This window comes from Molothrus ater, chromosome 15 (genome assembly GCF_012460135.2).
Source record: "Molothrus ater isolate BHLD 08-10-18 breed brown headed cowbird chromosome 15, BPBGC_Mater_1.1, whole genome shotgun sequence".
NCBI classification, from domain to species: Eukaryota; Metazoa; Chordata; class Aves; order Passeriformes; family Icteridae; genus Molothrus; species Molothrus ater.
In genome coordinates this window covers 16,110,720-16,133,891 of record NC_050492.2, presented here as the reverse complement: position 1 = coordinate 16,133,891, position 23,172 = coordinate 16,110,720, and the positions used below count along the sequence as shown (strand labels likewise).

At 48.8% G+C, this 23,172-nt stretch overlaps 1 protein-coding gene across 1 annotated transcript; it reads right to left on the bottom strand.

Annotated features, from left to right (window-relative positions):
- Positions 1-633: 633 nt before the first annotated feature.
- STC2 (stanniocalcin 2) lies at positions 634-12,166 on the bottom strand. Its single transcript, XM_036392045.1, has 4 exons — positions 11,862-12,166; positions 9,596-9,738; positions 6,900-7,111; positions 634-3,430 (listed from the first exon to the last, which is right to left on the bottom strand). The coding sequence occupies exons 1-4, from the start codon at positions 12,025-12,027 to the stop codon at positions 3,043-3,045; spliced, it is 909 nt and encodes a 302-aa protein (XP_036247938.1). The 5' UTR covers positions 12,028-12,166; the 3' UTR covers positions 634-3,042.
- Between the last annotated feature and the right edge of the window lie 11,006 nt (positions 12,167-23,172).

Sequence of the window (23,172 nt, the reverse complement as noted above, 5' to 3'; positions counted from 1 at the left end):
GCATTTTCCAGGGTTTACTGCTATCTTTTTTCCTGTAGGCGTTTCGCTTCTCTCGCAGTATTTTCATTCCAGAACAAGGCTCATTCCAGATGCAAAGCATAAAGGAAACATTCATACCTTGGCTTTTAAGCTAAACCTCCTTCATGAACAGCAAGTTCATAAGGAATGTTAATTAAAGCATCATACAGTATCTAAATGGACTTTTTTTTTTCTCCTTTTTTTTTTTTATAAAGAATTAAGGCTATGTAGATGTCACAATAAAATAATCTCAGGTAAAACACACCCTATCTGTTAGATATGAAAGAAAGGTTTAACAATAAATAAATGATTTATGCTGTCAATAACATTATGGAACTGTATAAAACTATATTTACGCAGCTTTAAACATAAAAAAACCATACCAGTGGCATGAATATATACAACACAGGTCATGACATACGTTTAAATTATCATAGCCAGCAGTGTTCTTTTTTTTAAATGGGGACACTATAATAAATAGAAATGTTAAATATTTACAATAATAGCATATGTGGAATCAGTAGATGAACACATAAAATCTTCACACACAGAGAAAAAAAAAATTATGCCTTATACAAAAAATCCCCTCCCACCCACAGCTTGTCCCCCCCCCTCCCCAATTTTCATTGACTAAACAAGGGGAATACACAATTTTCCCCACAGAACCAATGAATACAAATAAAACTGTATGCATGCTGAGGTGATATGTTGACTGAGACATTCAAAGATGTAGATCTCTGTTTGGTTCCCATTGATGAATCAAGACCTCTAATGACAGAGGGATCTTATTTTAGTTCAATGCAAGAACATTGGTAGCAAGTTGTTGTTTCTGGTTTGTGTTAGCTTTTTTTTTTATTTTTTTAATTTTTTATTTTTTGTGCTAAAATGCTTGGATTGTCTTTTTGGTTTGAGCTTGTTCTTCGTGGTGGTTCTGTGCCACCAAGGGGGAGAGGACACTTGCAGGAAACCCACGGAGGCACATGCCAGAAACCTTCTTAGGGCACCACCAGCAGGATTTTGGAGCAGAGGAGGTGGCCAAGAGAGTCAGGCCCACGCCAGGGTGCTCTGTGGGGCAGCCTGGGTGTCCCAGGGGTGGCTGAGCTGTCACCAGCCCCACTGGTGGCAGACGCCACACTCACTGCACCATCACCGTGGTCTTTGCTGCTACAGCACCTGGCCTGATCCCAGCTCTTCCCACTGAAACCAAATGAAAATTTCATCACAGAACTTTGCTGAAGTCGGGCAGGATCGAGGCCAGGTCTCTAAGCAAAGACCTGGTGATCACAGAGACACCTTTTCAACTCAACTGTCCCCTCTTGCCTCCTACGTGGTCGCTATTTAAAGCAGTGCCTCCAAGTTCTGCGGGTGGATCCCTGCATTAAACCCTGAATGTAGCTATTAGGAGCCGTGCTCACTTAGCAGGAACTGAAATCTGAGTTGGAAATTGTAGCCAAATTCCAACACCCTCCTCTCCTGTTTATGCAGCTCCTTCCCACCATGCAGCAAGACGTACGTTAGTTCATGGGTACGTTCTGTCTCTGCTGAACTGCCTTCCTGCCCCCACAGCTTTCCTCCCAAACTTTCCAAATGAGAAGGCTCCAATCCCCAGTGTGATTCCCACTTTCTAAGAAAACCTCCCTTTTTCCTCTAGAGGAAGCTGAGAGCTCACCCTCCTGTCCCTGTGGGTGCTGCAGCCTCCACTTCCAGTACAATATCTGGGAATATAGGATTGCAGAGCTGCAACCTGAGAATAACAATTGCATAGGGGGTAGGAGAGATATGGCCAAACATCTCATTCACACTTGAAACTGCTTAAAGACAATAAGCTCTTGACACTCTTCACCTTTACTAACTCGTTCTGTGGAGATTGGTTGTCGTTACCTGCACAAGAATTAAAAAACCCAAGTCAATCCCCTCTCCTTGTCTTTGGCATTTGGATAAACCAAGCTATAGGCAGGTTAGAGTGGGGCTCCACATCCCAGCAAACCACACCACACTGCTAAGGAGAGGCAGGCTTCTGATGGGCCTCCAATGCAGCCCTGAAAAGAACTAAATATATGGGGATTTATAGGGTCCTTTGCTGTCTGAGCCCACACCTGCCCCTTTAGGCTTGGGCTGTAAGGGTGGAAGACCTGTATCACTGAGGGGGCAGATGGAAGCAGAGAATATGCACAGGGTTTTCAGAGGTCCATGAGAATGCTTTTGGGGGTCCTCCACACCCTGTGCAAGTCTTAACAGTCACGTTGCCTTGTCTGGAAGCTGATTACTTGCCTTTGAAGTGACTGGGTATGGTTCTGTCATCAGCAAGTGTCAAGTAATGCAGTTGTTAAAAACTAACAGGGGGCACTTAAAACCAGGCAGCGTCGCCCAGGTGGGAACAATGGCTCAGAAGTTACTTCAGAGAAAGTGGTGGAGCTCCAGACCACATGGTTCCTGTGCCAGAGACGGGGCAGCTCCTTCATTAGAGAGCTTCACACAGAGAGCCCTGAGCTCTGGCGTTCCCAGCCACAGGCAGAAACCAAATCCCCCTGGAATTCAGCCATCTGCTGTGAGGCCGTGCCCTGAACCTTTGGAGGTGCTAAGCCACAAGCAGCCACATGCAGCCTGGCAGAGCCCGCTTGGAACCTTCTCCCCTGCCAAGGAGACCAAAGGGAAAAAAAAAAAAAAACCCAAATGAAAAAAAAATACCAAAACCCCAACAAAAACCCCAAAACCAAACCCAACCCAACAAGATCCTAAATTTCAGATGATGTCCATTTCATAAAAAAAAAAAAAAAAAAAGGGGGAAAGAATTTAGCTGGAGACATTATTTTGCCACCCGAGTGCCGAGTTTGCTGGATCGATAACCCATTGCCACTGCTCTCCCTTTGCTACTATATACACACTGATGCCGAGGTCCATAGATATCTTGCAATGCCCTGTGCTTGACCTCTGAATGGGAAATGCTTTGGAATGTCCATAGACAGGAGGATGGAACTCAAGGGAGGAGGTTTAAGGGGGGGAAGGGGGAGCTGGTGCCTCTTTTCACCTCCGGATGTCGGAGAAGTCGGACAGTTCGTCTGCCCGGTCCAGGATCCCGTGGGCCCCTTTGGGACCGTGGCCCCCAGCTTTGACCCGGGCGTTGGAGTGGCCCTTGGTACCTCTCTCTGCCTTGGCTGCTCGTGGGCTCTCCCTGTGCTCGGGGTCAGCGTGGGCCACCATGTCCCCACGGCCAGCACCGGCCCTGCTGCCTTCCCCCACCTTCCTGTCGGCTCCCAGGACGGCGTCCCCGTGCACGGCCGAGGTGCAGAAGCTCAGGATGGAGCAGAGGCTTCCCCAGTTCTGTTCGCACTGGGCCTGGACGCTCCTCGTTATTGCCTTTTTCACCTCCTCGCCGCAGGTGAGCAGGATGTTCACTAGGTCAACGTAAGGCCTGGAGGGAAAGGGGAGCAGTGAGAGAAAAGTTAAAAATCCACCCCAGGGAATCAGGGAAGAATCTGCCTCACCCTCCCTGGGCACAGCAAATCCAGTGGTGTGAGTCCCTGGCACCCCCTGACTCAGCAGCAATTCTGCCCACGTTAATTATGGAAAATCCCATATTCTAATCAGGCATTTCGCTGCAGGAAATGCACGGTGGCATCCTGTCAAAGCCTCTCTGGATTGATCTGGCTTGCTCTCCCCCTGGAGATACTCTGGGAGAACTGGAATGTTCAGCAGAGAACAGATGAGCTCTTGCTTGGCAAGTGGAAGAACTGTCTCACACTTTCTGCCTCCATCTCTTTCCATACCCTCCCATCTTTGTCACTCAGGACACCAGGCAAAGGACACTTGCTCCTGCCCAGAGCCTTCAGCTTCATCAAGCAGGCTCTGCCTCTGGGTGAATGGCAGCTACAGAGCATTCACCAGCCCCCAGTCTGCGAGAGGGAGGCATTTTCTCACTCAGCTAAAGAGTCTCTGGCTTTCCTCATCATCTCTGGAGCACTGGGTGTTGATCTCCATCACAGGCAAGATCCTATCTGGACCCAGGATCTGCCTGAACAGAGCTCAGACAAATGGAATCCACTTTGGTGGCACTTTTTTCTTCCCACACCAAGTTTTATTTCTTCATTTCCTTACAGAGCTTGCAGTATCCACCTTTTCCCAGCCAAACAAGGCCTCAAAACATGCCCTGGCTGAATCCCCTCTGCGCTTCCCACCCACCCCTGAGTGTCCCCAAGGCACCAGCAGCTCGAGCACAGGCACTTGGGCTTCTCAGCCACAGGTCACCGAGTGCAGCAATTTTAAAATACTTGTGGTCACAAGTTTTGTGGGTCAATATTGATGTTGCCTATTGACACAACTGCTCAGCTGCTTGCAGGCCCAGAAGGACGTGCTTAAAAATCTTCCACGGCAGGAACCAGCCACAGCACAAGGGGAAAGCTGCCCGAGGTCAGCAGTCCTGGCTGTGTGGGGTGGGTGGTGGGGATGCCCCTCCTGTGCATCCCATCCAGCAGCTCTGCTGCCTGTGGACAAGTCTAAATCTCTTCTCATTAACTTTAAGACAGAAGAGATGAAGAAAACCAACAGATTATCCTCAGTGTCTAACTCTACCAACCACTTAAACTCATTTTGAATCGCTAATCTTGGAGAGCCACCTATTCCCCCTATCTCAAAATATTTCCCATGGTTGGATTGTTCCTACTGCTCAAAAAAAAAAAAAAAAAAAAAAAGTTACTTGGAATGCAGCAGGGACCAATCTGCCAAGGCCTGTCACCACTTCCACCATAGCAAATCAGCCTGACCCCCACAGCTGACTCAGGAGGAGGCTTCGCTGCCCGACCGCGTTCCGAACACTCATCGGGAGAGAACAGCCAGAGCAAAACAGAGAACAAGCCTGAGAGCTGCCACTTGCTTCTCTGCTCTTAGGTTTTTGTTTTAAATGTAAAGCAGGAGATAAGAGAGAGCTGAGCACGTTGCATACAAAGTGATCCAGCAAAAGGACATAAACCTCCGTCCCTCCCAAGAAATGAGTTCTTGAAATTGGGCATAACCTTTGCAGAAATCTTGGTAAGAAAAAAGGTTGCTGGTATGACTAAAAAGTGGCTCAGCTGCCAAATATTTCAGGTATTCAGAGCCTGCCAGAGCCCTGCGGATTAATACTGGCCCATTTCTCCTTGCCTGTTTTACTTTCTGCATTTCAGCCGGCCTGACCAGAGTACCTGAACTGAGCACAAGGCTGCAAGTCAGCAGACGTGATTTTATTTCCAGCTCTGCCACACTTGCCTATTGATCTCAAACAAGTTCCTTAGTTCAAGAGCTTCAGAGATGGCCTCTAAATTTAGGGGAGGGGAGGAGGCTGGCTGGTTCTATTTGGGGAGTCCCGCATAGGAGAGCCGAGCTCCCACTCCGGGAGATGCTGGAGTGTAGGAAGCGCTAAATGAGATCATGCAAATTATAGGTGTTCAGCTGAATGACCCTCTCTTCTCCAACCAACAACCCCCCAGCTCAGCTCCCCAGAAATAAGCAGCTGCCTCTGAGCATTCCTGCTTGAGCCTGTTCATAAAATAGGGATAACTCACTCCTCCTCGGACAGGCTTTTGGCTCGCACGGTTCTTTTCATCCCCAAATGATGGGGGGGTTAATTGGTGCCAAGTACCCAATTTATAGCTGCTGACACAGCCCAGGCAGTGCCCAGAGAGGTGCTGCTGGGCAGGATGGAGCCCTGCTGCCCTTCTCCCTCAGCCAGCAGGATGCTGCCCATGGCCCTGGGCACAGCAGCTCTGCCCCCAGCCATGCCTTTGATCCCAGCCTCAGGAATGTCCAGGGAAAGGGCTTTGCTTTCAGGCCACCATGTCCAGCTGGAACAAACCACAGCACAGGATTTATGGGAGTAAATTGGCATTGAAACATCTCTCTGCAACTGCAGCTGAAATATTAGCGGGGGGTGGTTTTCAGCACTAAGGGAATCAGAGCACAGCTCTTTTGGGTAGTGAGGAAAATAAAATGCAAGGCTAAAATTCCCAAAGAAGTGATTCTGCAAAAAAATTTGTCTCTCGTGACTGCTGGGATTTGAGTTTCTGTGCTAATATCAAGGCACAGAGGTGTGGTAGGAAGATGCTCTAAGGTTAAGCCTGATGCCAGGCTGTGGCTCAGCCTTCTTGTTTCAGGAGTGAGATGTTCACCTGCAAGAAAAACAGGCTCTGATTTTTGCATTTGTGCACAAAGAGTCAGTACAAACAGCTTGTGCTTGGTTTGTTGCTGTCATGTAGCAGCTTTGATCAATTCCAAGTAGGATTTGTGCCTGCCATTCCTTGGAGGACAGCTGTGCTCCCAGTCAGAGGAATGAAGTCCTCAAAAATCTGACTTGTGCCTTCATTTTGTACAACCCCATGTTTTATTAAAAAGCATCTGAGATTAATAAAGAATAAGATGAATGGGAGATTACCTGGGGGACTGCAGCTCTTTCAGGGACAATTAACTACAAGACATTTCAAAGTATGTATTTAAAGAAGAAATTATCATCTTGCTGACAACTTTGCATAAACCTTCTTTCCCCTTCTCTAGTTGTCACCTCTAACAGGATACTGAGGTCAAAACGATGCCTTTGAGCTCAGAAAACAAAAAAAGCATTGTGAGATGCCTCTGGAAATGGCAGACACCCATGGTGTATTTGCCAGAGCACCAAGGGGACTGGCACATCCAACTCCAACTCATTTCACCTCCTTGCACAGCCACATCTCACCCCTGGTACACAAACCTCAAGGGGCTCTGCAAAGAGAGCTCTACCTTGGTGCTGTACATGGGAAAACAAGAGGTGCTTAAGGCCAGAAGGAGGTGAAACAGCTCTTGGGCAGATGCACAGCCCACTGGCACTCCTGGAAGGAGCTCCCACGCTCTGACTGCACCAGCACAGAGGCACTTACTCGTGCTGCAGCAGGTCTTTGAAGTGAATCATCTCCACAATGACCTGGACGTTCTCCTTGGCAGCAGAGCAGAGGTCATGCTTCAGGTAGCACTCCCGCTGTAACTGGAACACCATCTCTTTAATGGCAGGGCACTTACGGCTGATGCAGCTGAATTTATGCCTCAAGGCATGAGCCTTACACTTCAGAGCGTCTTTAATGAAGGATTTTCCCTGAGAAGGAAAGAAATGGAGTAGGTCTGTATTTTTGTCCATTAAGCACAGCAGCTGATTTATGCCCAGCCAGCTGCTTCTCTGCAGGACAATGTCAAGGGTTATTACAGAGCTAAGGATATCACTGCATGGCTTTCCCCTTCTTCTCTGTTTCTCTGCCCTTAAAGACCCTGCCAAGTCACCCAGCTTTGCTGTCCCAGTGCACTGAAACACCCAGGGCTTCCTCACTGCTACTCTGAGGTTCCTCTGCCCCAACAGCTGATTAGTACTGGCCCAACGAGGGAAAGAGCAAATGTAAGCACCTTGAAGTAATTCAATGCTGGAGTTACTGGATTAATTTGCTTCCAGGGTGGCAGAACAGCAGGTTCACACAAAGGAGAGGGCATCCTGCCATGCTGAGCTCCTCAGGACCACAAGCAGATACCATTCAGTAATTGCAAGGTTGTTTTTTTTTTTTTTTTAATTATTTTTAAATTAGTTTACAAACTCAGAAACATGTATGGATGATCTATGTGAACCTGCCCTATTCCCCAGCTATCAGTATTTTCTTCCTCAGAGAGGGACTCAAATCAGCACTAATAATAATAATAATAATAATAATAATAATAATCATCATCATCATCATGATCCTACAGTGTCTTCATGCCTGTTGCAGGAAATTCTAAGTGAGATGAAGAAAATCACACCAAGAAGCTAAAAAATAAGGTGGAGGAAAGCTGCTTTAGCAGCATCTCTTTAACCACTGTGACTCCTTCACTCAGTTGCTTGGTGGGCATCAAACCTATCCCTTCCTTTCCTCTTTTCTTGGACCCTGCAGCTACAGCTCTGCTCAGACTCCCTGTGCCTTGCTGAGAACAGGCCCATGGAAGGCAATGCCTCCCCCTCTTCATCAGCCTCAGATTCTTTATGCAGGTGCTCCATGAAGACCAAAGCCTTGCTCCCCTTTATCCAAGAGTTCACTGCTCCAGCTCCACTGACACTAAGCAAGATTCACCCAGACCTGCAAGCAGATGTTGTCCCCAAATTGTTTCAAGCCAGAAATGTTTCTTGCTCATCAAAGAGCTGCTTCACCCCTTTCTGTTTCCCATACCAAAGGCACTCCCTTGCCCTTCCCTCTAGGAACAAACACACACAGCACAGCAGGCAAATAGGGGTGAAAAAGAGAATTCTTATATAAACCCAAACTGACATCAATTCTCAGGTTCCAGAGCAGAGAACAGAAAATGGCCAGTGTTAGTCTTGTCATTTAATGCAGCTTGAAATAACTGGGGATGATACAGAGAGGAGCTGTGAAAAGCCATGTCATAGCAGAGGCTAAAGTCACCTTCATGTTAAATAAAGCTCCAGGGGTTTAACTCTCCTGCTCTGCACTGGGGACAGGCTGGGTGTGAGACAGGCTGTGTTTGATGAGCAGTACCTGGGGATCTGGCATCAATGGCTGCTCTCAGCCTCCATAGGCACCATTCCCTGCCTTCCCAACTTTCCTTCCCTACTCCTTTGGTCAGCTCTGTCCACTGACAGAAATATTGTGCAAAAATAAACAAGTGTTTTCTAGAAGCCACTTGGAAATTAAGTTGAAGGTTTTCAGATACCCACAAAAGCAGCAATTCCCATTTTAATGAGTAGCCAGGCCCTTGGTACATCCTTGAGCATTTAACCTAAATCTCCAGCACTCCAAAAAAGTGCTCCCTACTGGGTGGTCCCAGCACCCCTCATGGGACAGGCTGGATCCTGAGGACAGCTCTACTTTGTGCCACACTTTCAGCAGTGCCATGTAGCTGGTGCTTTTAGTCAAGTTATTCTGGAAGCTGCCTGGTCCGGCCAAATGCCGCTGGCCTGTCGGAATGTTCCCTTCCCTCCACTCTGGAATGGGAGAGGAGGTTTACAGGACATAATAACAGGATGGCTCAATGATGCATAAATGGTCTGGGGAGCAAATGAAGGAGACAAACTTAATGCCACATACCATGGAAGTAACGTATTTTAACGTCAGTGCTCAAACCCAAGGCTTGCTTGGGTACAGCGGCTTTAGGAGGTTGCCTGGGCTGGTTGTGTGCAAGTCTTGAGGGCCAACTTTAGTAACTGTGGGGAAATACTGAGATAATTCTAAGTGAATTGGGAGCCCAAGTTGCACCTCACAGTCAGCTTTGACATGGCGTAGAGGCTTAAGCCACCCAGGTTTCTTAAACCCATGTTTGGCTCCATGAAGGGTTCTGCTGGAGTTATCCTGGGTACAGGAGGTGGAAGGGATCCAGGGAGCTGCAGCTACAGCCAGCCTGTCTCCTAGGACAGGTTGCTGCTTTATTACTGTCCTGAGGTCCTGATTCTGGACCTTTCAGCCAAAGAATTCCTAGCGAATTAGTGAATCACGGCAAGTAGACTGGCTCTGGGAATGTTTTGGTGCAGGGATGTGTTAAGGAGCTGCAGTACATGCCAAGTGTGTGTTAGAAGCAAGCAGACAGGTAGGACATCCCCCCATGTTACCTGGGCATCGAATTTTCCAGCGTTGTGCAGGAATGTCATGCAGATCTCGTGTAAGCCTCGGATCTCGCAGGAATTGTTCTCAAAGCATTCAAACACGCCACATCCCACATCGCCAGCATTGACCAGGCAGTGCTGGATTTCAGCTAAAACAAGTATTGGTTAGAGTTAATTTGGAGAACTCTTCACAGGAACTGGTGGTGGGTAGAGAGACAAGAGTTGTTTTGCTACCAACATCAGTTTGAGAGAAAAATGCGTGACAATGGTTAATCGTGCCCGTTTTTTTTCAGGAATTAGGCCAAAACTTGGGTGTATTACGTTATGAAAGTGATATCCAAGAAAGAAATGCCAAATCCACTATGCTTACGTCAAACTATTTCACTTGAGAACTGTCTCATGCTCTTGAATTCCTCAGGAGCAAAAGACAGGCGTGATTTTTGCTCTCTGGCTTGTGCAAAACCCCCCCCCAGCAAATTTAAGTGCCAAAATGAGAAGCCCAGGACCCAGCCAGCCAAAATTTTTCATTTTTGGTACTTTGAGCAAGTTTCTGGTCATTTAGCACAACATTTTTTGCAGACCACTGGGTTTTGCCAGTCAGGATGTCTCTCAATTTAATGGCAAAGCTCCCACTGATAGGTAAAGTCCTTTGCACCAGGAGTTGTATGAAAATGCAACTGTGTGCTCGGCTGTGCAGAAATTAATAGAAAATATTTATATTTCTATGTGTAGTACATAAAATAGATGTACTGGAGCTAGCAGGTACATATGTGATTATTCTGCCCTTTCAGATGTTATGTAATACTGCAAAAAATGCTGTCTAATACTCACCTTCAAAAAAAAAAACCCAAAACCAAACCAACCCCACCAACCCAAAAATCTAATTCTTAACATGACAGCTTCTGGTCCTTTAAAAAAAAATGGATGTAGTAGTACTGCCAGAGGGAAGGTGGCTGCTCAAAAAGCCTGGGGATAAAGTTAAACAGGGGCAGCTTTTAGACCAGAACTGAGGATGCTAAGAATTCCCGTACTCTGTGTCCTGTGGTACCTTTAATTAAAGTTCGCCCTTGGGAGCCAGCCTAATCCCCCTGGAACCGCAGCGTGTTTCAGCCATCCCCAGCCTCCCCCTCTGCCATGCGGTCCATTTGCAAGTCTTTACAGCAACTTTCGGTCTAATTTCCACCCGCTGCAAGGCAGAGCGAGGAGCCGCGGATGGAAACGCGGAGCCTGCCGGAGTTCTCACGACCCCCCCCCGGCCACCCGCTCAAACCCAAATCACCGCCGCCGCACTTTTTTTTTTGGTTTTTCCCCCCCCACCTTTGATTTTTTTCCGCTTCTACCTGCCCTGAAGTGCATCTGGGGGTGGCACAGGGGTGGGATGCAGGGGTTGTCGGAGGCACAGAGGGAAAGCTGGGGGGGAAGGGGCACTGGACCCCTTTGTGGAGCGCTGCGGAGCGCGGAGCCGGGCGCGCTCGGGGCCGGGAGCGCGGCTCGCTCTGGTGCTTGTGTTGGCATCCGGATGCAAACCCTTCGCCGGATCACATGTCCTGGCTCCAGCGTGCTGAGAACTGCACAGTGCCGTGATTCACATGTGGCAGTCCCTAATGGGCATTCGTGCATTCCTGCTCGTGTGTGTTTAAACACGTCTCGCAGCACGGAGAGTGTTAAAAAAAAAAAAAAAAAAAAAGAAAAAAAGAAAAAAAAAGGGGGGAAAAGGGAGGGGGGGGCGGGATGAAGGAGGGGGGGAAGGGAAGCGTCTGGATCCCGCGCTCTCTCTTTGCACGGCTGGGAAGCGATCCAGCCAAGCGCACGCCCCAACTCTCTCTTCCTAGGCAGATAATGCCCGGGGGAGGGAGCGCGGGGGGCGGGAGAGGAGGAGAGAAACCCCCGGCCCGTTGCATCATTGCGCGGCTCCCTCCGGAGGAGGCAGAGCCCCGGACCCTCCCGGCTGCCCCCGGCCCTTCACCCTCTTCCCAACGCTGCGCCGAGAAAGTTTCTCCTCCCCGGGCTCGCAGCATCTCCGCGGGGCTCCGGCCGCGCTGCGAGCCGGGCGCGGGGCCGCGGCTGGGCACGGGCAACACGTGCTTGGCAGAGCCGGGCTTTAAAGGTAATTAGGAGCGAGCTCCGATTTCCTGCGATGATTTACGCCTGACAGTCGGACAGCGAAATAAAACGCCTGTCATAACTCGACGCGGCTGCAGCAGCAGCAGCCGAAGCAGCAGCGAGGGGAGGGGGACACGCAGAGGCCAGCCCGGTGCCCCCCCCGCCGTACCTGTGTTCTGCAGGGACAGGCGCCCCTTCTGCTGCGGGGTCCTGTCCTGCGGCCCCTCCGGCGGGTGCGTGGCCTCAGTGCCCGCGGCCGCCCGGGCGCTGGCCAGCAGCAGGGCCAGCAGCAGCGCCGGGGCCAGCAGCAGCTTTCCACCGAGCTCCGCGCACATGGTCGCGCCTTCCCCCCGCCGCCGCCGCCGCCGCCGCGTCCTCCCCCGCGGGGTGCCGCACCCGGGCCCAGCGCGCTGCTCGCCGCGGCCCCGCGAACCGCATGTGCCCGGCGCGGCGGCGAGCGCGGAGTGGCGGCGGCGGCGCCGGAGGGAGCCTCAAATATCCCCGCCGAGCCCCGGTGTCACTCGCATGAGGGAGCCGAGCAGGTGTCGCTCCGCGCCGCGGCCAATGGCAGCCGCCGCCCCGCTCCGCCCGCCCGCCGGGGGCCGGCCCTGCCCCGCCGGCAGGTTGCAGCCGCCCGCCCCCCGCCCCACCCGCGCCGCGCCGGGGGATGGGGGTGCCGGGGGATGGGGGGTGCGGGGAGAGGGAGGGATACCAGGAAAAAAAAAAAAAAAAAAAAGGTGAAAAAGCGGGATTTTGACACGCTTGGGAGGGAGGCGGCAGCCAGCGGACGGTGCCCCCCCACCCCCTCCCCGGGCAACTTCGGGGCGCTCCAGCCGCGCTGGCCTTGCGAGAGGAGCAGCGGGGTGCCCGTGCCCGGAGCCGGCTGCCAGCGCCGGCCGTCCTGCGGCACTGCCGCCTCATGGCAAGACTTGATTTCAAAGAAAAAAAAAAAAATTCCCTTTCCGAAGCAGCTATTGCAATGACTTTCTTGGAAACCTTCCACTCCTTTCTCCAACCCCCCCCCCCCCCCACCCTGAGATTTTGTACTCTGCTTGCTGCGAGGGGATTTGGGCCAAATACATCACTAGAGGGGGGAAAGTGGTACCCTGGGTGCACACCCGGATGGGCGAACAGGGACGGGCGCTGCTTTCCCGGGGGAGAGAACCCCCTCAGACCGTGGGGAGAGCATCACCCCTGCGACCCCCCCAGCAGCTCTGGCTGCTCCCTTTTGTCCGGTAGCTGGATCGGGGTGGGACACACACACACTCACACACACACACACACACCACAGCACGACGTAGGAAAACCGTAGCAGGTGATGAGAAGTGCCGCGCTGGCTGGGGAGGGGCGAGCGTGTCTCCCCTTGCCCTGCCGTAATGCACATCAGATGTTTCATCAGACCCCGCCGGCCCCATGCGGTCCTGCCGCCCCCTCCCCTGCAGCCCCCGAGCCCCCGGCAGGGCCGGGGCGCGCTGTGCCGTGCCGGGGGCGGGGGTCCCGCCGGGGGGGCGCAGCTAGGAATGTCTCCAGCTGCTGCTGCCGCCCGCTTCCTCACAGCTGTCAAAATGCACTTGAGGAAATCCACTCACACCTCCCCGAGCAAGGGTCTCCTCGGCGGGACGTGACATCGCGCCGCAGGACCATGGCTCCACGGCTACGCACCAGCAGGCACGTCCTGACACCCCCTCGCAGCCCCCAGGCAGCCCCGGCCTCCCCCGGTTTTGTCTCAGGCCCACCGGGTTTGTGTGCCGGGGCTGAGCCCTGCGAAGTTTTATTTTAATTTTTCTTTTTTTTAAATTTTTTTTTATCCTTGCGGAGGGTTTGACATCGCAGCGTCTTTTTTAAGGTTGAAATTCTTAGCGGCGGTGCCAAGCTCGTGTGGAAATTCCCTTTTATCAACATGCTGCTGCCTTCGGAACTGCAACTTGCAGCTTTCCTCTAAGGAGCTGGCTGTGCCAGTGAGGATGGCTGCAAAGCCCCCGTGCCCCTGGGATGGGCTCTGCCCTTTCTGACAGCAGGGCTATTAAAGGAATAGGTTTTTCTTCTTCATTTGTACCTCGCCCGGAGTGCCTGGCCCTTCTTTTGTCCTTGTTCTCTTACTATTTATACTGCTGAAGAGTTTTGCTATTTAATTGCCTTTGCTAGGTCTAACTTAGCTCGAGCATTGAAAGACCAGGGGCTGAATGAGTTGAACTCAGGCAGGAGAATTTAAGGGATGGCAGTTTTTCTCTGTTGCAGGAGATAACAGCCAATGCACTGCTTCTAACCAGTAAGTTTGTATTATATTTATATAATTTTTTTTTCCTGGTGCCTGGCAAATGATGCTTTCTCATAATGCTGTTTCCCTGCTGCTTTCAGTCTGATGTCCTCCTGCAGCCACTCCTCATCAATCTTTCTGCCTCTTTTTAAAGTTACAATTTTTGGACGTGTTTTACCCTTCGGACTTTTGAATTCTGTGCAGTCTCCATCCTCCAGACCCCATGTTCCTCCCTCTGCTTGATTCCTCTAGTCAGGTCTCCTAATTTCTCAGGGCATGTCCTTCGAACCCTGCAGCCCTGGCTGCCTTAGTGGGCTGCTCCTCCTTTCCAGCCCATGTTGTATTAATTGCTCCAATCAAGGTTATTTTAACATCTTTTCCTTACCAAAACCGTGCCTAAAATAGCCCCTCCTCGTGTCAGTTTGGGGGAGAAATCTGCTGGCTGCCAGCACGTTGAGCATTTCCCATCTCCTGCTCAGCAGAGCAGGGCAGCGGGTGGCACTCAGAGCTGCGGGATTTCCCTGCTTTTCTCTCTCTCCAGGTCACTCCTCAGGGTGCTCCTGGGTTTAGGGGACCTGGTGCCATCCAGCCCTTCCTTAGGGAGTCAGGGAGCTGTGGCTGCACTCCTGAGGTGAGTGCTGTGAGGGATCCACGGGTCATGCTCCAGCAAATCTGCCGTCTCTCGGAACGTGGTGTGACTCGCTCCCTGGCAGCATGATGGACTGCCAGGTGATTTTATAGAATAGTTACCAATTCCAGTCATTTAGGGGCTGGTTTCCAGGGATGTCTGAATCTCAAAGGCACTGCAGCTTTGCTCCAGCACTGGGAGCTTGTGTGGACACAGGAGCCTGACTGCAGGATGGTGCCCTGCTGCGAGGCGTTTGAGGACACGTTTGAGCAGTAACGCTTGGAGAGGATCACAGCTCCTTCCAGAAGTTCTGAACACCTGTTGGCTTTCAGGAATACACTCCGAGCTGCCTTTGGTTAACATACACAGGCTTTTCTTTTTGAGAGGGTTTCATAACTCGATTGAGGCTTCATATGATCAAGCAGTGGCACGAGCGTTTTGCAACTGCCTTGAAATGGGAAGCATTTAATTGTTTGGCGTCTTTGGGGAGATGAGCTGCCCTCATGACTATTAAGAGGGCTGTGTCCCTGCAAGGCCGTTGCAGGCAGGTGAAGGCTGAGGAATGCTGTGCAAGAGGCTCCAGCACTCAGGGAGAGAGCAAGCACACCCACTTCTGAAGGACAGAGAGGCCGATGACTTCAAAAGGGAAGAGGATGCTGCGGGGAAGGTGTGCCAAGGTCTGCATTCTGGGCTTTCTATCTGTGACTAACCACATTTCACACTAGAGTTAGAGTGAGCTGTGCTGTGCAGCCCCAGCAGCGCAGTGGGATTTCATCAGACTCGAGGAAAATAAGCAAGACGGGGGAATTCAGTGTTGCCTCTTCTCCTGGGTAATTTTCCCACCTCGAGGCTTAGTGCAAGGTGCTGACTTGCAAATGACACATCATTACGAGGCCAGCCCGGAGCTGCAAAGCCCTGCTGGGAACGTGGTCAGGAGATCGGGGGAAGCTGCCTCTTGGACTTGGTTCCTCCTGGTGTGGGACCTGCTCTGGGAACATGTTGATTTAATTCCCACAAGCTGGTTCTCGGATGGTGCGAATAAAGCTGCTGACAGTGACTGAAATGGGATTCGACACTGGAGAACCTGTTAGGCTCAGTAAATGTAGGTCTGTTGGGAGGCTTCAAAGGGTTGTATTTTAAGCCACTTTTCCCCTCTCATCATCGATTTTGAATTTCTGGTAACTAGTTTTTATGAGGAACGAGCAGAAGTTGACAATAAAGTCACAGAAAATGAAATGCATGAAAAGCCAAAGCTAACTATATTAAAAATGACACATATATTCTCTTCCTGATTGCTTGTGTAAAAATCATGTATTTGAGAAATGTTCTCAATGAGTTATGCACAGGTTTAAAGCTGATGTGGCTTCTTTGATAAAATATGAACCATTGGAAAGATTTATAAGAGTCAGAAATGCTGCAGAGTATTTCAGTATTTATAGTGACAGGAAACCACTCTGAGATATTTTTAAAACAGGTATTTACTCAAGTAATTGGTTACTTTTAATGTGGAATAATAAAACCTGGTGCAGCTCTATTGGACTTGACATAAAAGACAGGTATGTAATTTGTGAGCAAAACAGGGTGGAATGTACACATTGTACCTGGGGAGGTATTTCAAGAAAGACAACTCCTTGAGACAAAAAGCCAAAACAACTGACACGCCGGGTTACATGCCAGAATTGCTTATTCCTCAGTTAATCAGCTGTGTAATGAGTGTCCAGAAACAATCCCTTCTGCCCAGGTAGTTTAAGTTTCAAACTTCGTCAGCTTTGTGGCTGTCATAAAATGGATTACATGGAAGTTGGACCAAAAACACATGTTTCTGAGAACATTTTGGTTCAAATAATAATAATAATAAAAAAAAAATGTGGCAATGCCTGTGCCAACAATTTACTACAGAATATCTGAACCAGATGCTGTTAAACTATAATTCCAAACAATTTGCCAGAATTATATATTTACTTTATTCCTAAAGTCAAACTGAAGATATGCATGTTTTCTATTACTGGTGGATATAAACAAAAATGTGATGAGATTACAACTCATATAAGGCAGATAATGCCCAACAGTCAGGATTTCTGGGACTACTGCACGAGCTAAAGAAAAACTGGAAGTTCTGTTGGTAATTATGTGTGACAGGCTCATCGAAATGGGGCTGTTCAGACTGAGACATATCAGACTGCAGTCTGCTTAGTCACCACAGAAGAGCTTTGGCCAAAAATCATCTATTTCTCTCTTTTTCTCACAGTAGTTCATTTATTTTCTGCCCTGAGAGAACAGGGAAGAGATCTGCAAGACGTGGAGTGTTGCATTCTTAGCTAAAATAATCCATGGAAGGGTCTCCTGTTAGGAGATACTTGTAGGGCATCTCCAGCTTGCCAGTTCTTGTGCTGATGAGCTGCTCAGTGATGGCTGAAATGACAGACCCTGACGTCAGAATCAGCATCTTGCATGGACAGAGTTGAGTTTTGTGGGAGTTTTTATGACATTGCATGTCATTCAGGTTATGGAGGCTTCTAGCTGGCACTCCCACAAGCTGAAACAATCTTTACCTGCTGTCAAGAGGCTCTCAGAAAACCTCAAATAATTTCCTCGAGTGAAGTGGCTACCTCAGGCAGCTGCAGCCTGACACAGAGTGCTGAACGTCCTGTAACACCCCTATTCCCAGGCTGGCTCCAAATCAGCAGGGAGAAAAATCCATCAGAAAAAAAAAAAAAAAAGAAAAAAAGAAAAAAAAAAGGAGAGTTTCAAGAAGCAGCTTTGATTTAGAGAATTGTTCAGCAAAGTCACCAAAACTGAATCCCCCTGAGTGCTGTAAAGGAAAGAAGGATCTGCAAAAGATTTGCGGTGGAGTCTCTGGTTTCATCCAGACCACGGCCTGCTGGGACACAGCTCTGGCTCCCAACCCAGGGCTCCAGTGTGGATCCAGCTTGGAGGAGCATGGAAACTCCTCACAGCTCTTCTGCAGAAACCTTGTTAGATTTTGGGAAAGGAGAGAGACCAAAAAAGCATTTTCTGGATCCCCCACCTGAAGACCCCATGGCACATAAAGCATTCTCTTTGTTTGATGCGATTCAAGGTTAACATGGGCTCAGTTACGGGCAGCATCAAGTCCAGAGGTGAGCTGGGTTCCATGTGCAACAGAGGATGGTTTTGAGTTTTTGAACTCACCAAATCCTGAAGCAGTATCTACAGGAGAGGAGAGAGTCACTGCTATGACATTAATGCCGAAGCCCAATGTAAATAATTTGATCCAGTGTCCCAGGTGACATATTTATCAGACACACCCAGTTTTTGTGTGTTTGTGATGCAGTTACACGAGGCAGAAGTTAAAGATAGGCAAGATTTGCTAGTCCCTTCTCCTCTGAAGTACCAGATCTTTCCAGTGTTCTGCTTCCTCCATTCCTCCTCCTCCTCCTCACCTCGTGAAGGAGCCACAAGTAAAACTTGCAGTCAAAGCGGACGTTGACCTTTTTTTTTTTGCTCTGGGAAAAAAAACAACCAACAACCAACCTTGGCATTCCTGGCCTTCCAACTCCCACTAAGCCTACCAGCTTGTGGCCAGACCAAAAGCCAAATGCTCCAGCCCACTGTGGTAGGACTATCAGAAAGCCAGGTCAGGTAACGGGACTGTAATTCCATGGGGCTCGCCAAGAAGGAAACGTGCCAATGTAATTAGAGTGGTAATTATAGCACCCGAGTCACCACCCACAGACTGCACAGAGAGTGATTCCACAATCAGAGTCCAAACAATACAGTGCTCTGGAGCTGCTCTGGCTGCTCTCAGCTGGGCTGACCTGGGATGCACAGTGCATCTGCTGCTCCTGGGAATGGCCGTGCGCAAGCCAGCAGCTGGTGGAAAATTAAGGCTCAGGTTTTGGTTTTATGTTGAACCCAAGAAATTCAGTGCAATCCTGCAGGGCTGGGAAGAGCAGTGAGAGAGAAAATCATCTCTGCAGTCTGATCTTGGGCTCTCACTGGCCTTCCATAACCACATTTCACTTTTTATGTATAGGTGGTCTTCCCACTGATTTGGGATTTCTCAGTTGGATCAGACAATAATTAACCCATAGCTCCAGGAGTTCCTATGGCCTGGGAGGACCTCTCTTTTCACTCCTGTGGGATCTGGGCAGATGCTCTGACACACAGCACAGCCTGTTGACCATGTTGGCTTGGAGTTATTGCATCCATGACCTACATGACACAATTTATAGGTTTTTAATCTTCCTGTGGAATAATGAGTACTGTGAGTTGAAATTCACATTAAAAAAACCCCATGCTTTAAAGTAAATAGTTACTTGTCAATTGAGGCTAAAAAGATTCTCCAAATCTCAGCAGTTATGAGCCAGGTTTAGAAAAACCAGGGGTCATTGTAGGGAGCAGAGTCACAGAGCTGTCCTGCTCCAGCTACCAACACTGGAACAGGAAACTTTTAAAATAAAAATGAAGGTCCTGCTGCTGTTATGGAACTTACTGGGGCCACTTGGATGCAGGAACTGCCTGAACCCCTCTTTCTGCAGGGCTAATGCTGGCATGTTTTCAAATTAAGGTAGTGTTTATCCACCACAATGTAACTTGCAGTAACTTTGCCACCACCATGTGCCTCTCGCCTGCACCATCCCTATCTGTGTTTATTTAACGTGTTTTTGTGATGAATAAGATTTGCTTGTGGTGGAAGCCTTTTATTTTGTGGGGCTGTGGGGATGGGAGCCCTGTCCTGGTGTTTGTACCTTGCCCTGTGCTGGCTCTGGGGAAGTTGTGTCCACAATGTTCCCTCCTGCTTCCAGCAGGATCCCGCGCCAAGGAAAACACATTCCTTGAAGAGATAGGTAATTGCTTGAGACTTTGTCTAATGTTAGAGCAAGACCAAAAGAGCACTTGAACCAGTTTAGTATTCATAATAATACATGGTTCAGAGCTGACTAAAAGGCTATAATTCTTTTGAGGGGTTCCTCTGACATCATAAACCACCAGAGCTCAGCCAGTCAGCAGAAAGCAAAGATTGGATTATAGCTGGGCTCATCAGCATGGCACCGTACATGGCAGTTTCTCATGTCTGCAAAGGGATTATTTCCAAAAGGTTTTTCCTCCTCATTCCAAATTACTTTATAACCCGAAATGGAAGAATTGCTGGATGCTGTTTTCTGTGTGAAAAACCCTCAGAGATAATACTTGCTGTCTTGTCTGTCCTGGTGTAATCAGATTTTTATCTGGAAATGTGTCCAGGAGTGCAATTCAATCCTTTCACCCCCTTAATAAGCTGTGGTGCTGCACTACAGCTCTAACCAGCATCTGGCTGGTGCATGAATGGCCCCTCATGAAATTGTTCTCCCATCTTCACAAGAGTTTTGCCCATCCATGTACCAATCCTGGGCCCCAGATTTACTGAAACAGAATGTAAACATAATAATATAATGTAAACACATGCATAATATAGCATAATATAATGTAAACATAATGTTTATGAAATATATTCTGGATATGAGTTTGGTGGGTCCTTTCCTGGGGCTATTTCAGCTACACCCATTTTCACAGTCAGTAGTGGGTTCTGTGTGCCAAGCATGCCTTGATTCTGGGTTGATGTCATATTGCATTCAGAAGTAGCTGGGGACCATTTCAAAACAGAGATCTGTTTATATAAATATTTATATGTAATTTTCTGATAGCCTCAGGAAACCAAGTCAGTGACTGAGGAAATAAATGGGCATGGAAAAAATCATAAGGGTATTGTTTATGAATATAGACAGATGATAATAACAAGCAGAACGAATTCATTGGAGAGGGAGAGCTGGCATGATGGATGCTAGCTTTAACACCATGTACTAAACTTTCTGTACATCTTGTTTCAGAATTCCCATTTCATGAAAACCCACAGGAATAAATTAGCGTGTGGGTGAGAGGTTCAGACAGAGCCGACTTGAGGTGGAATGTGCAGAACAAGACCACAGACAGGGTGTCCATGGCCCTCTGCTGCCTCCTGGGACTCCTCTCTGTCATTTCCAGTCTCTGTGTTCAGCCAAGAGTCTCTTCTGATAACTGGTGGCCCTTTGGCTAAAAGCTGCCTGTGCTTTCGTGCTTCTGTCCCCAGCAGCTTTGCTGGGTGCCCTGAGAGCTCTGAGGTTCCTCTGTGTCTGTGGTGTCCCCAGCAGGAAGGTTGGGGTGGCTGTCCCCAGTGGCCTGTGTCACACAAGGAGTTCCATCCAAAACAGGCTGGGATGTGGAGCAGCCCCTGCTCCAAGGGGTCTCAGCAGCCTGGAGCCATAAAGACCTAAAAGAAGAGAGTAGGATATGGGCTGCTGATCTAAGATCAGCTTGGTTTTGAAGTGCTTTGAATTCAGAGCTCCCCGTGGTGAGTGGCTGGTGACAGGGCTCTGTGTCGACATGTGCCACCCCTGGGTGATGGAGAGCGGGCACAGCAGCCTCAGCTCTGCCCAGATCTTCTGGGGAAACTTTGCAGGGCACAGACTTGAGCCCAGCACAAGCTGCAGTCAGGCCAGCCTCAGCTTGACTGGCACCGGGCTTGGGTTGCCAGGAGGGTTTTCAATAATAACAGCAGCTGTCCCAAGCAGTGGCACAGTAACACCCATTTATATGATTTATGGGAACACTGTATGTAATGATTCCAGCATATACAAGCAGGACTGAACTCCTTTTTAGCCTCCTGAATAGAGGCAGTTGTGTAATACCCACAGGAGCTTAGTACTTGTCGGAGTATCCGGCGCTGCCTGTGGCTGGAGGAGCTGTTTACATCCATCATTTCAGCTGACCCCATTAGGAGCTTTTGCAAGCAGCAGAAGGAATTTCCCTGCTGTTGAACCTAGGAGAGCAGGTAGCCTGCTGCCTTCCTGAGGTTTCCACGTCCTCCTGCCTGCTTCTGTGGCATGGTCAGTCAGGGGGATGCAGTTTGTGTTTGGGGCTGGATTATCAGTGAGCATAGAGCTGGCATTGTCTTGGCTGGCCCATCGTTGTGGGCAGACTGGCTGACTACAGTGGCTTGAGTCCTGAGATCATACCAGCAATTCTTCTTCCACAGCCAGTCTCCCGTTACAGGCTGCTGGAACACACTGGGGTATTTCCAAATTCTTTTTTGTTTTTTTTTTTTTTTTTTTTGCATCTGTCTAGGAGGGTTATGGAGTTCCCTCAGCGTTTGCCTCTCCTTCAATGAACATCTCTGTTGGGCTCAATGCACTAAGCAGGACCAAATCTTTGGGTTTGTATTTGCTAAAATGTAGGCTGCTCAATTTCCTCACTGCTGGGAAGGATTTGTTGGGTATGGAAGCCTTGGGGTACCCCTTTCAGAGCCCTCCTGACACAGGGAACCCTCGGGGATGTGTGGATGCACATCTGTGTCCATATACATTCCTCCCCGTGTGCCTGGAAAGCAGAGCTCAGCACAGATGTCCTCAGCTGGCTAAAGAGCACTGAGGAGAGGTTCAAAGTGGTCTTGTGACAGTGATTCACAAGAACAAGTCAGGGTAATATTCTGCAGTCTCCTATGAATTCCAGCTTAAAAAAAAATAAATAAAGTCAATTGTGTTCTTTGCAGTGAAAAAAATGTTTCTTACAACCCATTTCCACCTTATCTAAAGAGAGTATTTTGTAGTGATTTACATTTTGGGGTTAAGTGTTTTATGTTGGGCAAAGTTTGATAATAGGTGCTGGTGTTATTCAGCTGATCTTGATGGATCATCACCCCAGAGTAGCCATAAAGACCCAAAAGAAGAGAGCAGGATTTGGGCTGGTATCTAAGATCACCTTGGTCTTGAAGTACTTTGAATTCAGATACATGAGAAAAGGTTGTTTTAGGCAATTTTGATTGAATGTTATTTTTTTTTCTGTCAAAAGTGTCTATTAATTGGCTGACATAATAGTTCTGTGCCTCTTCTGTGAAGTTTTGAACAAACCTGTACGATTTTTTGGCGCCTACAAACAGCTCCTATGCCAAAATGTGTCTCCTGAAATAATCAGATGATTAAATCTCCTGCCAGGAGGATATGATTTCTCTCAAATTTATGCCTAGCCCCTGCAAATTTCATCTCTTGTCTCATTAAAATGATTTGGAGTCTATTATTCTCCTACCAAAAGTTCAGCCTGTGTTTTAAGGACAGAAACAACATAACTTAAATGAGCATGTTTTCATTTCTCAAATCTGGGGTTAGACTGTGTGTCATTCTCTGACGTATCTCTCGAGCATTTATGGCTTTGAATGACATTCAGCAGAGCAGATTATCATTGTTTTACTTTGATATTTGGGTGCTGTTTTAGTCTGATGGCACCATGTCTAAACTATGAACCTGTTTCCCTTGGTGTCCTATCCTGGGTGTCTGCTCTGGGATAAAAGTGGATTTATTTGTGAATGAAGGCTCCAACAGACAATCCTTGTGCCCAAGTGTCTCTTGGCGCTGGCTCTGCTGCAGTTGGGTGTGCTGAGGGCAGTTCAGGCAGTTCAGAGCTGCCCCTGGCTGTGCTCCAGGGTGAGATTTTCTCTTTCCTTGCTGCCTGACCAGTGTGATGATGACAGAGCTTCTGGAGGGCTCGCTCTGCTTTTAGTGCAGCCTCATTTTGGATGAGGCTCCCAAGTTCTTCAGTCCTGGA

Coding starts and splice junctions, on each gene's coding strand:
- STC2 (XM_036392045.1), bottom strand. CDS start 12,027: ATGTGCGCGGAGCTCGGTGGAAAGCTGCTGCTGGCCCCGGCGCTGCTG. Junction 9,739..11,861: donor CCTGTCCCTGCAGAACACAG/GTACGGCGGGGG, acceptor TACTTGTTTTAG/CTGAAATCCAGCACTGCCTG. Junction 7,112..9,595: donor CTGGAAAATTCGATGCCCAG/GTAACATGGGGG, acceptor TTTCCTTCTCAG/GGAAAATCCTTCATTAAAGA.